General features: G+C 36.4%; 1 protein-coding gene across 3 annotated transcripts in view; it reads right to left on the reverse strand.

Annotated features, from left to right (window-relative positions):
- Positions 1-6,501: 6,501 nt before the first annotated feature.
- Positions 6,502-20,116, reverse strand: part of irag1 (inositol 1,4,5-triphosphate receptor associated 1) — an 85,540-nt gene continuing 71,925 nt past the window's right edge. For all 3 annotated transcript variants that reach the window (XM_008106852.3, XM_008106842.3, XM_008106833.3), the window contains exons 16-22: positions 17,789-17,930; positions 17,361-17,410; positions 15,883-15,981; positions 15,298-15,362; positions 11,004-11,123; positions 9,074-9,193; positions 6,502-6,966 (exon numbers count right to left, since the gene is read on the reverse strand). In XM_008106852.3, the coding sequence (XP_008105059.2) occupies positions 6,717-6,966; positions 9,074-9,193; positions 11,004-11,123; positions 15,298-15,362; positions 15,883-15,981; positions 17,361-17,410; positions 17,789-17,930 (846 nt within the window). In that variant the 3' untranslated portion in view covers positions 6,502-6,716. The remainder of the gene's footprint in view (positions 6,967-9,073; positions 9,194-11,003; positions 11,124-15,297; positions 15,363-15,882; positions 15,982-17,360; positions 17,411-17,788; positions 17,931-20,116) is intronic.

The raw sequence follows: 20,116 nt of genomic DNA on the forward strand, positions 1-20,116 counted from the left end.
CTTTTTGTCTTTCTTGATGGAGCATTTCTAGGGGGTGGTGCTTGGGATCTGTTGCTCACCTTTCTTGCCTGTGAGGTTCCTCAAGGGTCATCACTTTCCCTTATGCTTTTTAACAAGAAGCTGCTGGGAGAGGTCATCCAGTGTTTTGTGGTTGGATATCATCAGTATGGATTAGTTGTCTTGGTACAATAAAGGACATAATGTGGGTGAGCAGACTGAGGCTTAATCCAGACAAGAAGGAAATGCCAAGGGCCAATAGAAAAGCCAACCTGGGATTCGGGTTGTAGCCTGTTCTGAGTGGGCTTGCACTCCCTCTGAAAGATTAGTTTTTATAGCTTGAGGGTATGAGCTTGGATCTAGCACTGCTTCTAGAAAGCAATATAGTTATGGTCATCAGTAGTGTCTTTAGCTTTGATCCAGTTGGTGTGCCACCTGCACTCATTTTTGGGGAAGGCAGATTTGGCCACAGTGGTACATGCATTAGTTATATGCTGATTAGGCCACTGTAACGTGCTCTACATGGAGCTGCCTTTGAAAAGTATTTGGAAGCTGCAGGTAGTGCAAAATGCATCAGCCAAACTGGTTTCAGGTGTGCATTTTAGAGACCACAATCACATCAGTCTTGGAAGAATTGCATTGGCTTCCAGTTTGTTTCCAGACTCAATTAAAGGTGCTGGTGTTTACCTACAAAACCCAAAATGATTTAGGGCTAGGATATCTGAAAGAATGCCTCCTCTCATGCCAGAAATTTGAGTTTGTTAGAGGAAGTTCTGTTGTGTGCCCCAGTACTTCATGAAGATGGCTGGAAGCTACATGTAACAGGACTTTGTTACAGTGGACCTATCTACACTGGACCCATACTGCAAAGTGAGCCAAAGGTCACTCCTGGGCACAGAGCCGGCCCTAGGTATTTTTCAAGTGTAGGCAAACAGAATTTTGGTGCCCCCCCCCCCCCAAAAAAACCAATCACTGAAAAATAAAAGCGTTGGATAAGCGAAAATGTTGGATAATGAGGAGGGATTAAGGAAAAGCCTATTAAACATCAAATTACATTAAGATTTTACAAATTAAGCACCAGAACATCATGTTTGACAAGAAATCAACAGAAAAAGCAGTCTCAACTGCGCCCCCATGTGTTTTGCGCCCCAAGCGACCGCTTAATTCGCCTCATTGTTGGACCAGCTCTGCCTGGGCATCTGGATGATGTTCAGGGACTTCCGGGCTCTAATGCAGGGTAAAACTGGCTACCTCAACTTTACCTTGTGTTAAAGGCCAGAAGTTTCTGGACATCATCCAGATGGAGAAAGCTCTAGAAGAGATCTGCACAACCTACGGCCCTCCAGGTGTTTGGGCCTCCAGCTTCCAGAATCTCTAGCCATCTGTTCCAATGGCCAGGAATTCTGGAAGCTGAAGTCCAAAACACCTGGAGGGCCATAAGTTGTGCAAGCCTGCTCTAGGGCTTTCCCACACTTCGGTTCACAACGGCCAGTGTCCTGTGGCATAGAGAAATGGGATGGCACTTACCTTTGACGTTGTCACTACAGTGGCGGCAACAGAGCTCATGGCCATCGTTGAGTGCCTTTACCGATGTCAGTAAAGGTGCCCCCATAATTGGGAGAAGGGGAACATCAGTTCCTTTTCTCCTTGGCCTGACTGGATGGTCAGGACTCTGATCTGCCCCAGTTCAAGCGTGGAGAAGTATAAACATCAAGACAGATTTTGTGACCAGTGTAGACGGACTTGGTGCCTTGACACTGGAACGACTTACCCAAGGAAGTCAGGCTGCCCCATCTCTTTTAAATTTTTGGCAGGCAACCAAAACAATGCTGTTCCACATGGCATTCAGTGTTTAAAAGTGCTGTTTTACCTGTTTTAAAACTGGACTCTAAAACTGTTTTTAGACTGCTTTTGAAATATTTTTAATAGATGTTGAATCTAATTAAGGAAGGAAGGGAGTGGCTGCCACTGCTTAATGTTTAGTATTTTTGCCTCATGGGTCTGATTAAGTTATATTTCTGTCAAATTGTATCAATGTCATTTCAGGTCATTTGGGTATCTTCCAGGATTCCCAGGCTATCAGAGCCATGTAGTTTGGGATATAACACAGAGGTTATTCAAATGGTGTTTGCTTAATACCATTTTGATAGAAATACCCAAACATTTCCATATAAGCCAAGTTTTCCTTTCAAAATCAGTTTACCATTTTTAACAGTTTGCATATTTATTGGGGACTACCACCATTTTATGCTTCACTCAGTCTGTAGGCAGTTCCTTCTTCAGAGTTTTTTAATTCTATGTAATCAGTACAGTTTAGTGCAGTGTACAGGAAGAGCTTCAATTTCACATTCATTGTTCTTTGTCCTGAAAAAACCTTTCAGAGTTTTCCTTTGTAGTCTTTAAAGAGGCCCACGCCCATCAGTTTTTCTGGCACTGCAGCCACTGAAATGCAAGGGGATGAATTGGAAATATGGACTGTTCATCCTACCAGGGATAGGAATAGTGGAAAACAACATTAAATTTAAAATAGGAGAAACACTCTATTGGCATATTATTATTTACAAAACACTTGGCCAAATAAATGACATGAAATAATCCCACACTCCATTGGCAGAATTTTTTATGTATTTATTAGTTATATTACATTGTACTTTTTCCAGTGAAGTTGGGCTACAAACATTATGCTTTCCTTCTTTTGAAATAATCAAAACTGAGCTGAAACAGGTGGCATTTTTCATGAATATTTTGTCTTGCTTTCTAAAGATCTTCCTTTTGGTGATTTCTTTTCGTAGTGCAAAAATGATAGACGAAGACTTCACCAGTAATGCAGCAGAAAGTATGGGAAGTGTGAGCATGATGTTAATGCCACACTATCCTTCCAACCATTTCAAGGAAGGGAAAATCCAGCCCTTGATTCCTCTGAGTGACACTGTAATACAGTCAGGTATGATTGGCTACCCGACTCCATGATATTCACTACATGATCGTAATTGGGAAAATGTATGATGACAATAAAAATTAAAATAAAGCATTTACAAATAATTGTGCGGTGGATGGGATCTCAATACATCCTTGTAGAGGAATTGTAAGGCCCATCCCAAAAACACTTCTGGATGAATGCTGGCGCTGCTCTGCAAGATCTAAAATCTAGCACATTTAAATCAGTACGGAAAAATTGACATTTATTCATAATCATATTTGTATTTCCCAATGCATTTTGGAGCAAAATTCATGTCTATGGAAAGACAACTCTTGACAAATTTAATCTTGCTTGATTTTGGCAAAAAAAGAATCTCAACAAAAGAGAAAACATTTTAAAACCTAGTGTTTAATTTTAAGATAGCTAATTGATGACAACACATAATTCTTTGGTGATGTTCTTTTTAAATAAGTCACATATCAGCAAAACAGAGAACTCTGAAACAATACTTTTATTTCAACATCTCAAGTATGTGATGCTCTATACAGTACAATACTAGCACACCTGTGCAAAGTCTTAGAAAATTTAAATAAAAGATAGTGCCTCTTGAGTACCTCCTACTTAAAAAAACATCAGTGCTGTGCACAAGAGAAAATGTGTCTTGTTAAAGCCAAATAAATAAATATTGCACTTCCAAAACAAAACCTCATAATAAGAACAAAACCCAAAACAGAAACCTATGAATTGTGTAAGATGATTGACCTACTCTTAGTGGTCATATCAGCCTATGAATTTGATTCAGCATAACATATAGGAGATAATGCATAGAGAAACAAATGGCTGCATAATCTTTTCTTTTTCATCAAAGTCAGCCACTATTTTATATCCTGATGAGCCCATAAACACTAAGATACAATTCCATTTAAAAATCAAAGAAACAATGGTTGGCCCCAAACCCTGATCATGAGAACAGATGCTCTGGCAAAAAATTGGTTCTCCCTCCCTCCACGTATTGGTAAAGCAATACATCTTTTCAGCAGAAAGTAGATGGCTTTATAAACAAAACATCTGTTTATCTTTAGTAATTCTACTTAGCCCAATGCAAATGTTTTACAGATGAAATAAAGGCAAAAAGTGTACAAACGTGTGTTATGTTTTGGTGGGACTTCGTATTTTTGTACAATTCAGATTTAGTACTTCTGTTCTTTTAATAATGGCTATGGGGTTAGGATGACACCCTACTATGCACAAATTCTTCTTCCGCTTGACATAAACATCAACTTTGGATAGTCTTATCCAAACAGGAACTCTGCTGTATTAGCCATGCTTGCTGGGAATGACAAGAGAGTGTACAATGTAACTGGAAGGCACCAAGCTGAAAAAGGCTGCAAGAAGTAACACTTGCATTTGAAGCTAGGTTTAAAATGTTCTTTAACATAATACCTTGGTTAATTTAGATTTAAGAATGATTTTGACAGGTGTAAACCTTAGCACTAGTTAAAGTCCACAGAAACACAGATAAAAAGCCCCCCTGCATGATACAGCTTTCTGAGTTATTTTGAGTTGGCATTTTTATTCCTCATTCTTTGGTTTTGTTTCATCATAATTCCTATATAATGTATTCAAAGTACCAGTTCTTTATCATTAGAATGAAAAAGTATGATGAGCTATTTCTTATTAGACAAATCATTTAAATTCAAAAGCCAGCAGAAATCTATTATTCTTTACCCCCCTTAATTCTCCTTTTCCAGTTTGAGAAGAAATGATACACATTCTCATTAGCCTTTTAAACATGCTTAATCACACTATTTTGTGCCTCTGGAGCTGTTAAGAGACATATCAGATGGTGAATATATACACAAAGTTGTATTTGGTATCAATGCTACCCATCTCATACGTTAAGCTCATTTATGCTGCTGCTCCCTGGTTAGCAATTTCATGTTTTTAGCTGTTGCTTGGGTAATCATATTATACATTTTCCTGAGATTCTTATGGTCAATAATCTATGGCAGAGTTAGAATTTACCATACTCTACCTCCTTTAAACTTTATCAACATTAATTGTGCAGTACCTTCCCAAAACCACTAACTCTTCTTTAGAGCCTCTAATACAGAACTTTGTGCAAAAGGGTAACACAATATGATGACCGAGATTCTGCTGAGGGAGAGCTTTGTGAGATGGCAAAACTACACCTCATACTCCTTACAGCAGTGGTTCTCAACCTCTGGGTCCCCAGATGTTTTGGCCTTCAACTCCCAGAAATCCTAACAGCTGGTAAACTGGCTGGGATTTCTGGGAGTTGTAGGCCAAACCATCTGGGGATCCACAGTTGAGAACCACTGTCTTCTAGAAATCTAAACAGCAGAAGAACTTCCAGCAATCCTTTCATCCTGAGGTTTATTCTGAATCAAGCCTCCTGTTTGTTCTACATCTAATTATGTCAGCCAAGGCTTGCAATTTTTATTTTGTAACTTGGATTCTCTGCCAGGAGATTGACTGACACTTGAAAGGACGAGTATTTCAGCTTCATTCAAAGCAGCACTACAAATACACATGTTGTATACATACATATACATATGTTACACATGACTTCCTTCCAACATACCCACTGGCTTTCTCTAATAGTTCCAAACATCCATATTTATATCATCTAATTTTCTTTGTGAAACGTGAAAGAGTTATGCAGCTTGGGGTTTATGGTAGCTGTGTTTGGACAGACATTTGCATGGCAAACAAGATACTGTAAAGGGAGCAAAGGGCAGTGCTTAGCTCTTCCTACAGGAAATTTCCACCATCCAACTTGTATTTGTTCCTTTTGAAATCAGCAGAAGGAAAGAAGCTCCTCCTTGCATCTACCAGTTGCAGTCTGCAAGTGTATACCAAGCTTCATTAAAGTTATAATAGTGGTAAGAGTTTAAAATAAACACATCTCCTTTGTAATGTCTAACCTGAGTAGAACATGTTCAAGTGGAATGTGTTTCTTCAAGGTTCCTGTACTTATAGCAGGTTGCTGCTTCCAACTATAATGCATGCCAGACTTTTTGTGAAACCACAGTGTCACTATATGCTTACTGGAACATACGGCAAGCTTTCCAGATCACTTTCTTGTACATGTGGTAGAACTGAATGTGAATATTTGTGTGCCCCTATAGTGCCTACAATGGGATGTGACAGAGGTTCGTGTGCACATAATTATTTGGTTTTCCCTTGCATTGCATCATTTTGTATATATGGCAGAGATTTCAAATGTTAATGCTTCCACTCATTCGGGCTCCTCTTCTGGTTGATGTGAAACTGCTTATACAGCCAACATATGCTGACATTTAACTTTTTTCTCATTATCCTCTGTTGTGATACCAAATACAAATCTCTATCACATAAATAAAAAGAATCTTGAAACAAGTATTCATACTGACATTTACAGAGCTGGAAGGCTGTGGATGGCATTCTTTACAAGCACTATATTTTGTGTTTTGCCTATGACTCTTCACACTTCATTGCCTAATTTTTGGTCAAACTCTTTCTTTATATTTCTCATGTGGTTATCTTGATAGTCAGGCACGTCAATCAAGTAACAATTAGCATACAAAGAGAACAGCATTTATTGGCTGGTGTTATCTGGCTAATTTTAAAAAAACACACTGCATTTCCTAGTCTTATGGCACAAAAGAGCCTAAATGGTGAATTACTGATCATAGGTGACTACCAGGAAAGTGAAAAAGCACTTTGTACACCTTAGTTTTAAAATGGGTGCTTACTGTTGGATTGTAAATGGCTTTTCTCCCCATTCTTGCTTTTGTTATTCTCTGTGTTGGTCACGTCGCAGTCCTGAGTTCCACCAGGAATATTGCTGGACAGCAGAACAGGTAGCCTTCGCTTGTGGCCCATCTGATAACTCCGTACAGAGGAAGAAGTAATTGTATAAAGTGGAGATTCCCAATATTACAGCAAAAATAATGATAATGGCTGCTACAACCCAGAGCATGTTCCAGTGTTTATGCAGTTTAGGGTATAGTATTTGTATGTAATGGATAATAACTTCAAGTTTGCTGTAAAATGAAAAAAGAATAAGTAAAAATATGTATGCTTATTGATAACCTTTGACACCAGATACTTCTAATATCTGAAAGCTGACATGTTGCGCAATACTCAAATCCTGGCTATATACATGCTATTCTTATTGGATGATTTCCGACAGGATCAAAGGCATTGTTCTCAACATAATGGTTGCTATTAAAGTTTTAGATCTTTTGTAAGTATTTTCTTAGTGAAAGATTTTCCATATTTAGATTGACTATATTAAATTCTCCCTCAGGAGACAGAGGTATCATTCAAGGGTATACTTGGCTTAATTTGTCACCGTGGATCAGCACTGCAGTTAAAAATCCCAATAAAAGCTAGAAGAGAAAATGCAGGAGCCCTGTGAAGGATTTAATCATATTTTTCTGTTCAAAGTTGCTTTGGTTAAGACATCATGTAAGAGTATCACAGGAAAATAGATTACTTAATGTTTTTCACATACAATTCATCTTTGTAAATTAGTTTGCAATGAGAAAGAAGCAACCTATGAAAGTGAAAAAGCTAATTTGTATTACAAACATCTCCTTGCTTTCTCTTCCACATAAAAGTATTACAAATGAGCTCAAAGGCAATTGCAAATTCATGTGTGAAAACATCTGTCATATCAAAATGGTTAACACTGAACAAATGGAATGCAAATCTGAACCTGGTCACATGAATCTCAACAATACAGCCATTTACTTACAAAAACACACACACACACACACTTATCTCAATCAGGGTTGGCCAATTTTTTTTCCAAGGGCTGCATTGTCTTGGTCTAATTTGTTGAGGGCAGCATGTCAGCAAGGGATGAACCCAAAGTCAAAAATAGGCAAGCCTACTTCTTTTGTTTCTAACAATGTCTTTCCTGTCCTCTGTTTGCCACCACTTTCTCCTTCTCTGTCTTCTTGTTCTTGCAGGAAAAGGGAGAGTTTGTTTTTGCAGAGGCCTCAAGTAATTATGTGTGACACCTAGACCAAGGGCTACATATAACCAAGCCAAGGGCAGGAGTTGCCTCCCACTCCTCTAACCCAAGAATAATGCTTCAATACTGTCCAAAAGAGCTGGATGCTTCCTCGGGTGTCCTTCCTCCAAGTGGGGTTCCTGGTGTTCATAACTTAACATATCCCATCTTCATTCAAAGGAATGCTGGGAGCTGCAGAGCAACACTCCTAGAGGGTGCTGGGTTGGAGAAGGCTGTATAAGCAGTAGAGATTTAGTCCCAACCCATGACATACTACCCACAATGTGGATTTTCGTTTACTCTGAAGTTTTACTATGCCTATCTCTCAGCACTTTGCTGTCCAGATATCTTTTATGCACTTTGCAGGACAGAAAGCATATTGATGAAAGCTTGGAAAAATTGGCCACTAACAATTTTTATAATAAATTATTAGGAGTGATAGAAAGAAGAACACTGATGAGGCAAATAACACTGAATAGAACTACTAAGTGGATAGGCAATTTTTTTATATGTGAGATATTAATTGGGAAATTTGATAGAACAATACTTTTTTACTGGTTAACTTGTGGTAGAGACTTGAAGCAATCAAATGTAGTTGTATATAAGAATACTGCAGAATGTAGGACTTTTAAATAAATATAGAACATGTGCTCATTTTATGGCAAAACAAATTAAGGTATCTGTGGTTAAGGATAATATGAGTGTTATTCATATGAAGATTATGAGAACTGGGAAGATTAAGTTGAAGGTGTTGGAAGAATATCAAGACTGATTTATTATATATGATGTCTTTATATTGACAGTGTATTGATTGTTTACTGTTTGCTCATAGAGATGTTTACTGTGTAATTAATAAAATGTTTTTAAAAAAGGAAAGCAGATTGATTATTTTGAGCATGAATTATTGTGGTTCTGTTGTCCATAAATTATTTTTGAGCAGTGTGCCCCTTTGTTTTAGAGACAAGGGGATGTTTGATTTTTGTTTCCACACATGTCGAAAACAGCTGGGGGAACTGCTAGGATGAAAATATCTTCACAATATTTGGCAGTCAGCCTCAAAAGCAATCAACAATGTTACAATTCACCAAATAAATTAGAGCTGAACAATCTTAGTATAGCTATGTTCTTACCTGTGTTCCTTGCTGATTTCATCATCACTTTCACCTGCTACATTGGGGCTTTCATCTATTTTGTCCTCATCTTCTTTTTGATCTTCAAGTTCTTTGGTTTTCTTCAATCCTTCTTGATAGCTTTTTGCATAAAAAACACATGCATTATCTTTTTCTTTTTTTGAAAAAGCAGAATTCACTGAAGCTTCAGGCAGAAGTAAAATATATAAAGCAATACACTATATATATTTGTGTATACATCTAGAAAATTCAATTAAAGGTCAGCCCCCAAAATCCGGAGTTGATTTTCAGCAGGTCAGTGTAAGTATTAACTTTTATCAAAAGGAACCATTTCTCTGAGTAGAATTGTGGAAGGTGAAAACAATCTGTCCTAGAAGAACCTAAAAGAAACTCCACCCCCTCCTCCTCCTTCTGCTGTAATGCTGTTTCTGGCCTTTTTGAATGTTTGGGCAGGATTTTTTTTTAAAAAAAAACATGAATGATAACTGGATGCACATTACTCACAGCATTTTCACTTATCTAAGCCAAATTCACTGTACAATTTCCAAACTATTGTGACTTCTTTCCATGAGCCAATGGTAGATCATCATCCTTTCATTGTAAGAAAGATTTAGCATGTCCAGTGGTGTTGGGCAGGATCTAGGTAACTAAACCATTAAATCTGTACTATAGATACATTCTTCTCACTAACAACTTGTTGCCAAAATACAAATATTAATATAAGGCATTCAAGGTTAGTTAATATCCTAAGAGAAATCTACAGTTTAGCTCAGAATATGGCTGAACACAGATTTGAACTTTGGTCTCCAGGAGCCTTAAGTCAATGCTCACTGAGTGATAGATATATACTATACACATAGTGGAGTACTATCAGGTGATATATTAGCTATTATGAAAGAAACAAGGGGACAAATACTCTATCTTGACTGACTATTGTGATGATAAATCATGGTAGTTAGACTGTTCTTTCTGAGATGCAATTGGAAAATGAAGTTTCTGTAGGTAGTTGACCCTAAATTCAGAGAGTGAGCAGTTAAGACAGCTGAAAGCCAGAGAACTGAAGTAGAAGAGGTTTAGTCTTTGTTTGGTTTTGATTATTTACTTCACTTTTTGAGAATGATAAAAGTAGTTGCTTTGATTTACTTGGAAAATTCAACACATTAAATGCTATCTAGAAGTGTGGGTATTAAGTTTGTACATGATTATTGTTCACAGCAGCCACAAAGTCTCTTTAATGTGTACTCGAGGCACAGGGAAACAGAACAAAAGCTCCTCAAGCCATGAAATTCTCATTCTCAGAAACTGACTAAAATGCTCTCAAGCAGAAACATAACTAGTGAAAGGGGAAACATAAGCCATATATACGGTTATTTTTTCTTCCAGGCAAACAACAGATTGTGCATCCCTCCCTGTGTTAAAATATGTCTGTGCGTATATGCATTCAAATCACCTGTCAACTTTGGTGACTCCAGGAATTTGATAAGAGTTTTCTTAGGAAAGGAATACTTAGAAGAGATTCTGTCAGTTTCTTCTTCTGAAATCTAGCCTAAAGTTCCTGATATTGAATGGCAGTCTTCCATTCATGCTCTAAACAGAGTTGACCCTGTTTATCTTTAAAGATCAGATAAAAAATTTAGGTATGTGTGCAAATAGAAGGAATTCCCATTCACAGTATCTACACCTAGAAATCAAAAATTTTATAGGTTGTTAAATTACTCTGTTGAAAATAAGTTAGATTTATAGCTGTAGAGATTCTGAATGGAAATTTCTTCTGTTTTAGAAATGTTACTTTTGCAGTAAATGGAAAGTAGGGCCCTTTTTCACTAGCAGAAGTCTATCAAATTTATGAAATAAAACAAAATCATGGTTGGTTTAGGTGATAAAAAGGTCATGCCTAGTTTTCATGCTGAGTCCAGTCACACAGTCTTACCCTTTGTTATAAGCTTCCTCCTCTATTTTGGCTTTTGTCTCTGGATTAATGTCTTCTATGCCACTATGTGTCTGTGCTGAAGAGGTGGGTTCAGAATCAGGCTCCCCATTTGATTTTCCACTAACAGATTAGAAAATTGACAAATGACAAAATGAGAGGTATAAGTTATAGACTGCATAACATAAGAGTGACAATTTATTTTCAGAGTGTGGATTTGCATACATTGAGTGAAATGAGGGGCCAAGATCTGTGTCACAAAAAATGGCATTCTGCCCCACCCATCAATTTGTGCAATTCTGCATTTTTGATTAGAATAGCACAGTGCTGATAAACCAAAGCCGCAACTGCTACTGAAAAAAAGGTCATTAAAAGCAAATTTTCAATGACCATGCTGACTGTAGGTTTCTGGCAATTGTAGCCCAATAACAATAACTATTTCATGCTGTTTCATTTCCAATTATCTATTTTTTTTTCTCAGTGGATCTATGCATGTGATCTTCATTGTGATCACATATTTCAGGGATGCTCTATGCTACTTCTGCTTCTCTTCATCTTCCCTATTTTTGTGTCTTCTGTCTTTGTTTCCTTACATACACTGCAACAAATACATGGTTATAATTTGTACATTCTGACAAAGGTGGTTCTACAATCAATAGTTTGTGAGTGTCTCTCTCACACATCATATCATTTCAGGACAGGCCCCATAATTTTGTCAATATATATTGCAGGGAAAGCAAAAGATAGGCTTGGAGACAGAAAATGTTGGGATATCCTTGGTAAATGTTAAAACAAATGGAAATAAACAATTTGCAGGATATAAAGTGAAAGAAAAATGTTACATTTATAGAGAAACTGACAAAAGATAAGATTGGTAGTTTTAAAGTTGTTGGTAGAAATGTATATTTGTTGGGCTGTCATTGTCTATGTCTATGTTTATGTATTTATAAGTATTGTTGCTTTTCTTTTTGTGTGTTTTTATTGTTGAAATGTAATTAAAATATTGTGGGGGGGGGGAGACAGGTCCCATAATTTTGAAAAAGTTTAACAAATAAAATAGGCATTTTAATAAAATGAGGGATACTTTCAGATCTGATTAACCAGACTGGGTGGGCAGCCCAACAATAAACAGAGATTCTGCTCAAAATAAATGGATAGGAGTTATTACCCCAAAAGGAAAATTTATTGAAAGGAGGGGATTGTTGATGGTGGTACTAAGCTGGTGATGCCCAAGACCTGCAATTCTGGGCTCTGATTCTTCTGCTCTTGACTGTCAGAAGATGTAAGAAGACATTTTTTTACAATGTGTTTGACACCACTTCCCAATTATAAAATATCCTCTCCCTGCTAAATGAAGCTCTTCATGATGTGGTTATTTAGCTACATAAAAGCTGGATGTATCACACTAACACAGTCCTCTAAGCACCATCATGTACCTTTAAAAAAATCAATAATCATAGTTCCAAAATGTCAGCAAGACATTTCCGTCAAATATATTATGTATTTCCTGAAGATGACAAGTGTTCTGCCAGGGGAGAGAAGCTGCCAATGTCCTGTACACTGTCTAGGAAGTACGTACATGCAGTAAAGTTCAAAAGCACAAGCACATCCTGTATTCCCAGAGGACACCTCTTGACAAAATGTGAAATCCTGGCTTCATGTCCAATGTCTCTTGCTCTTACGTTTAGAAATACGGAACAGAACTTGAAATAATGGGTCAGAAGCAACAAAACTGCCAATAACACATTACTTTTCAGGGTAATGAAAGCATAATGATATTTTTTTAAAAATGATGTGACTAATAATTTTCGAGTTTATTCTTTATTACTAAAATTTTACGTAACCTTATTGCTCTCAGATACCATCTCAGCTGTGACATATAATGTCGCCAAGTTCTGCACAGCTGCAATTAAAATCCGGCAGATGATGACTGAGAGCCAAAAGAACTAAGTATCATCTATAGAATAGAGTTGGGAAAGCAGATATAGACCAGTATTTATAGTTATAGGTTGTTATTTACAGTTAGGGGTATTCCCCCCCCCATGCCATCCCCACTCCCTTCCTTTAGACTCCCCCCGGATGATCCTGTGAGTTGAGTTGGGTCTTAATGGTACTGGTATATGATCTTCAGCCTAGATTTTAAATTTTGTCAAGGATTCAATTTTATAATGGTTTTTATTAATATTGAAGTTTTTAGCCTAGATTTTAAATTTTGTCAATGATTTCGTTTTATAGGAGTTTTATTAATTGTGAAGTATATAACCTCTCGGATTTCATATGGATGTACGGGACTGGGTGCCCTTGATATGAGCTGGTCATTGACCGTAATAAAAAGTTTACTTACTTTACTAAAATTTATGGAGGGGGGTGCATTTGGATGGATTTTTGGCCATTGTTATATTTTGCGAGTGTGTCTTTTTTTGGGGGGGGGACTTAACAACTGTTTTAAATATTGTAGTAATATTTAAAAAATATCACCTTAAGTCTATTTCAGCACAAAAATGGAGTTAAGCAGCTATGAGACTAACTAGTTTATTCTAGCAAAAATGAGCCGGACTCCTCAAAAGTGTATGTTATAATAAACCAGTTATTCCCAATAGTGCTACTGGATTCCTTTATGCCTTTTGCTTAAATCTTGACCAGTATTCGTAAAATACTAAAGGGCAAAATAGCTTGACAAGTACCAAATGACTTGAAAATAATGTTTTAAGATCTGTGAGGGAATACAACAATTTAATAATTCACAATACCTCAAGCTTGATTACAGATACCAGTTTTCCTACAGACTTGCTCCTTTGTTATAGCACTGTTAGTATTGTATGATTCTCTCATTCTCTCATTCCACTACATTCTCTGTTCAGTTCTGGTTTTACTATTTTCATATTATTTCAAGCTAGACTCGAAGAACTTCACAAAATCACAAAATTTATTGCTAGAGGATAGTAATCCCTTGACCTAAAATGATTAATGGGTTCAATGTTAAACAGCTGAAATTCCATGAAGGAAACAGCTACACATAACATGCATCTCACAAATGTAAAGGCAACTCACTAACTAGTGGTGGCCATTTCATCTAGAGATTTGAGAGTTAATGAAAATTCATTCATACCTCAATGTGTTAAAATTTCCAACAATAATTTTTAAATTAAACACCAAATAGTAAATACTGATGTTATTTCTGAAGAAATAACAAATAGAAATAGTAAATAGTAAACACTGATGTTATTTCTGAAGAAAGATTAACATGCCTTAACATTCCAAGGTCATGTGGCTGGCATGACTGCATGGAGCGCCATTACCTTCCCACAGAAACAGTACCTATTGATCTACTCACATGTGCATGTTTTTGAACTGCTAGGATGGCAGAAGCTGGGCTTAACAGCAGGAGCTCACCCTGCTCCCGGATTCGAACCACTGACCTTTCAGTCAGCAAGTTCAGCAGCTCAGAGGTTTAACTCACTGCGCCACCAGGGGGCCCATGTCTCACTACTTTAATCTTTACTTGCTATTTGTAGTCATTTAAAATTATTTTTATTTAATGGTTTGATTAATGAATCAATCAATCAAGTTGTATCAATTTTTAAAAGAATTTAAGGATACCAAAATAATTGTTTCTCCCTTCAGAGAAAATGAAATTGCTCCCCACAAATGACCAAGGTGTGCCAGTAAGCCTAAAGTATCCTTTGTGTCATATAATATGCCGCATTTTTATTGGATTACAGTCCTTGGAACAGAATCCCAGCTTGGCCATGCTGACTAGGGAGGTCTGAGAGTTGTAGTCCAATAAAGCAACTTCTTTAAACTGACTGATCTCAACTCAGCTGGAGGTTGAAAAGTCTTATTTGGACATACCCGGGTTAAGTCCCATCAGATTCAATACAGCTTATTTTGTTTAGATGTGCATAGGTTTGTGATGCATGTGATCCTATCCCATCATCTCTTGTGGTTGCCATCCTATAAATTACCCCATTGAGATTAACTCTCAAGAAAGTCAGTGGATCTTAGGCTGAACAAAGAGGCAATCATTCTGTGTAAGACTGCAGTATTCTTTCCCTAGAGCACATAGAAGGAAAAACACTAAGAGTGTTGTTTTATTTTCTCCTTCTTATGTAAAGTTCAAGTGACTCTGCAAAAAAGAATAATATCTTTGCACTGTCTCCTCTCATCCTGTTACTTTGCCTAAAATTTCTTTATTTTGCTGTTGGAAAAAAATTCCTTTAGAAAAAGAGACTTTTCTTTTCTGGCAGAAGTTTATCTGCTATATAGCCTGCAATGTCATAAATGCATGTGAACTCACTTTTCTACAAGTGCTGGTAAGACGGGCGTTGACGTCAGATTGCTTCTTCCATTTGATGACTCTGGCTGTGAATAGAGATTTTTCAGCTTAATTTAGATATTTGATTGTTTGTTTGGTAGCACTTAACCCCTCTAGATTTCCCAGACTACACTTTTTCTGTCCTCAAAATGAGTGGATTGCTCCTGCTGCAAACCCCTGGGAATGGCATTTTACAATAGGCTTGCAGGCCTCTATTGTATAATATCTTTGAAAAATCCCATTTTTCAAAACTAGAAATACATTTCTAGCCACTTTTCTTGATCCTTTGGCATTTACTTTGGGCCATGTGCCTCCTTGAGGATTTTGGACCTCGTATAGTTGTGCACCACTATGATAAACTGTGTTTCCTACATAAACATTTTCCTAACCTTAAAAAACAAATACCATGTTTTCTGAAAATTGATACCCATTGAGTGGTAGTTACCCAATGTGAATTCAATAATTTCTTAAATGGCCCTAATACATTTTTGCAGTGTGTGAAACAGTGTGCGTGTGTGTTTGTGTGATGATATTTAAAATGTTCATGTGTATGGAATTTAAATTTACCAGGGAAGAGGGTATCGAAGGTCCAGGTGATGCGGAAGGTGATTGGCCTGGAAGCTCAAATTTTGACACAACAGCAACACTGACTCTTCTTCGAGGCAACTGTAATGAAAACCAATTTCACTATACAAGTGACACAAAGTGATATCTTCCCAGGATTTATAGCCTCTTGAGTTTGGGCAAAGCAGGTAAAATAACAGTGACTTCTATTCAACATTAGATTCTCAGTCTATTTCAGTACAGGTAATTAATAAAGACATTCTATTTTAAATTTCAACTCACAGCAAAATTTATAAGACACCTGCCATCTACAGCAATTATAGGACAATTATATAAAGGAATCTCAAGGCATGGGAGTATTATAAGTCAGAAGGGATAGATGTAAAAATACTCTCAAAGTTTCTCATCCTTGATAAGAAAAAGGCATCTCAGTATATCAAAACAGCCCATTTAAAAATTATCAGGACTCATGATTTTTTGTTTAGCTTCTTTGGATTTTCTGCAAATATTCTTTTTTAAAACAGCTAAACATGATATGGTAATTATTTTGAAGAAAAAGCAGCCATACATGATTATAATCTAGGTCAGCGTCCTGTACTAGTTTACCTTTGAAAATCCATCATCTGCCCCTATATGTAAAGGTATTGTTTACTACAGTGGTGGCTGTTATATAAAAACTAGTTTCCAAAATGTTATGATAAAGCTATAACTATGGGGAACATTTTCAAATGTGAATGCTTGTGCAAAATAATAAAAAATAACCAAGTTGGCTGGTCATGGAGAAACTATTTCCATAGCTGGGCACTAAAAAGAGGACCATATAAAGTTTTTTTTAGGAAAGAAAAGGGATGAGGAGAATGGGAACTGGAAACATAGCAAAGGCATAAGCAACCAGAGGGAAGAAAATAAAGAATGCTCATGAGGATAGAAAAAGTTTTGTTTTGATTTTATCTTTATCATTAAATAGCCAAATACTTACAACTCAACTCAATGTGATTGTATATAATTTCCCTCTCTTCTATAACATTTTAATATTGCCTATCAATGATGTTCATTGAGCAATTTGCACAAGTTGCAAATCAACAAAATATCAAATAAATTCCAAAAAAGAGGGAAGAAATAACATTTAAAGGACTATCAAGATGACCAAAATCAAATCAGCATAGAATCAGCTCAGGATCAACATAAAAATGATCTAAGAAAACTAGCCTAAATACTAATTTGAGAGAAATTACTAATGTCAAAGATCTAAAATGCAATATCATATAAATAAAGAACTGGAAGAATAAAGAGCTCTTAAGCTGATGTCTAATGTAAGCACCTAACAAGTGAGCCTTTGTAAGGTGGTATTACAATACAGGGAAACCTGGAGAAGAACACTGCCATCATGAGGCACTGAGCCCAGGATTTATTTTTTGTAATTCATGGACATTTGCACATATAACCTTCAGTAAACAGAGCACTGGAATTTGGAAGCATACCTTTCCAACAGAAAGAGACATGGACCTAGATGTTCGAGGCACACCGTCTTCTGTATGGGAAAAAGGTAAAATAAACCAAGCAGAAAATAATTGTTAGAAAAACATGAAGGATACCACTGAAATGCTAACTAGGATTATTTTCTACCAATACCAATATACATGTAAAGCAACACTTTATAATAAAACAATGTATTATTCCTTGTAGTCTAATATCATATAGTAACTGATAGCTGTTTTACTGCTAAAAGGCCTCCCGTGCTCAATTTTTAAAGAAAAAATAAATCAAAATTATCAATTGTTGTTAAATTAGACCTCATAAATCTGTTTTATTTATTTTTGCTGGTGTAGAAGCTTAATAATCTGCATTTCAGGTTCAAAAAGCAATACAGAGATGCGTTTTTAAATTTTGAGGAGACAGATTGTATTACCAGGGGAGCCATAGCTTCTGCTAGAATTCTGAGTAGCAAGTTTTTTATATTCCATCAGCTCAGCATGATCTTTTTCATATGTTCTCTTCAAATTCTCCACATACTGCATCATGACTTCAGTAGCCTTTGACATGCGTTTCTCCTGCAAAGAAGGGAAGAGCCAATATAAACATCAAGTAAATATCATCATGTTATAATTTTTAGCAACTGGAATTGGAGAATCTGTAGTGTTGCTTTGTTCTAAATTTATTTTTAATTCATTTTTGTAATGAAACAAAGATTTCCCCATTTCAAATAGCCAAATACAAATTATACAGCCCTTCCTAATATGCAGAAATTTACCTGCTTGCCAAATAGTTGTGAAAGATAAGGGTGGTAAGAATCCTAAATCAGCAGCAACATAGGTAAATATACCAAGACTCAAACTAGTACTTTTAAAAGTTAAGCACCAGAGTACTGGATCTGAATAAACAAATGATTAACCCCCCATTCTAAATAGGAAGAAATCTTTGCTGAAGAATAGTATTTCAAATGAAGAAGCTGAAATAGAAGAAGCACTGCCCTTATGGGGAAACCTGGGATTCTGTTTATATGGCCACCTACAGGACTTCTTTAGGAATAGTTTGTTCCACTAGTAAAAACATGTGCATAGTGCAATATGGATTCTTCAGGCAATTTAAAGCAAGAATATTTATTCGGCTTCAGCTTTCAGATTAATTCAGAAGATGTTTCCCTGGTAGATGATGACATCAGAACATTGTTTTCCAACGGACCATTAAGATTAGAAGCTACTGATTTCATTGAAGAGATTTGGACACTGAGGTCAGAATGTATCAACCAAAAGAGGACAAGCTGGACATTTACAATTAGGCGGAAGGTGAGTCTCTTGAAGCCTATTTCATATAATCCTAGCATAACCAAGTTTTACAAATTTCAACTGCTATAATGTGTATTTTGATATAGTTGTTAAAACCAATAAATCAGATTCAAGAATTTTACAAATGATATTCATAGGTTTTTATGCTACAAAGTTATCATTTCTATGTCACCTATGCTGGCATCATGGTTTTGACCTAAAATATCTTTCTATGAAATTATAGTCTGGCAGGCATGCTGAAAAATTATTTTAAAAATAACCAGCTGTCCTCATAGAATTACAGATCTCTGGGAAAAGTGAACAACTTTTCAGCTAGTTTCAAATTTGTGATATAGACATGGCCTGAAAAAGTACACAATCAGTTCAGATCATTAGGTCACATGCATTTTCTTGGCGACAAGTCTTGAAACCTCTGCCAACAACCAACAAAAGACATCTGAGTCAGTGTGCATGTGTGAGAAAGAGGACTAAGCCAAAAACATGTTGGATTAGGCTCAGACAGGTCAAAGTCAGCCCCAGTTATTATCAAGAATTGTCATTTTTGCCTAAATAAAATGAAAATAGCTCTCTCCTTTTTTTCTACTTATTACTATCAGAAGGAAAGAGGTAAACCCTGACTTTGCAAATTCTGCCTATCTGCAAAATATTATTTTCAATGAATCCCAAATTCTTGAGGGTGATTTTAGTGATATACTATGCTAGGAAAATAAGATAACAAATACTGTAACATAGAAGTTGTTATTCACAGATATACACACAAAGTTCCTTCTCAATAACTATTCCCACAAAAGTCCAAACCAGAGAGTAAATTGCAGAAATGAAGCTGTAATATGGAAGCATAGCCAGAGATCTCTGTTCAAGAGAAGATTCCAGGGAAAATAGTACAGAAGCATTCTGGATGCGCCAACAGTTTCTCTTTAGACAGAACTTGTTCCAGATCTGCTTGGGCTTCTAAAATTACCATGAATTTAGAATAAGATGGGAAGCAGTTAATATCCAAAAAGTACTGAGTAGAAAATAATAATACCCAGAAAATATTGTTCTGAAGTTCTAATTCTGTATAAAATTCACACTGTTGTGTGCAGAAACAGAAAATTCTGATACTTGTGCAGAAAATACTGTTTCCTCCTTTAAAAAGCCGTATTTGAATGTTATGGAGAATAAGCCCTGAACTGAGAAGATTCTAGTGAGTCCAGAATTCTTCTCATAATGATTTCCAGACATTCAACAAATATTATTAAACATTCTTTCCATCCCTAAGGTGAGCCACGTGACTCATACTCTTGGATGGGAGACAACCACTTGCCAGGACACTATAGGATGAAAAGAACAAAATTTCTCTTCATTGTATTACATATACAATAGTCAGCAAAACCAGCAGCTGAATCGTGTGTCAGCAAATGGTAAGAGTACTAGTGTGCTCAATTTTGTCTTCAAATGTCTATTTTTTT

This window comes from Anolis carolinensis, chromosome 1 (genome assembly GCF_035594765.1).
Source record: "Anolis carolinensis isolate JA03-04 chromosome 1, rAnoCar3.1.pri, whole genome shotgun sequence".
Lineage (NCBI taxonomy): Eukaryota > Metazoa > Chordata > Lepidosauria > Squamata > Dactyloidae > Anolis > Anolis carolinensis.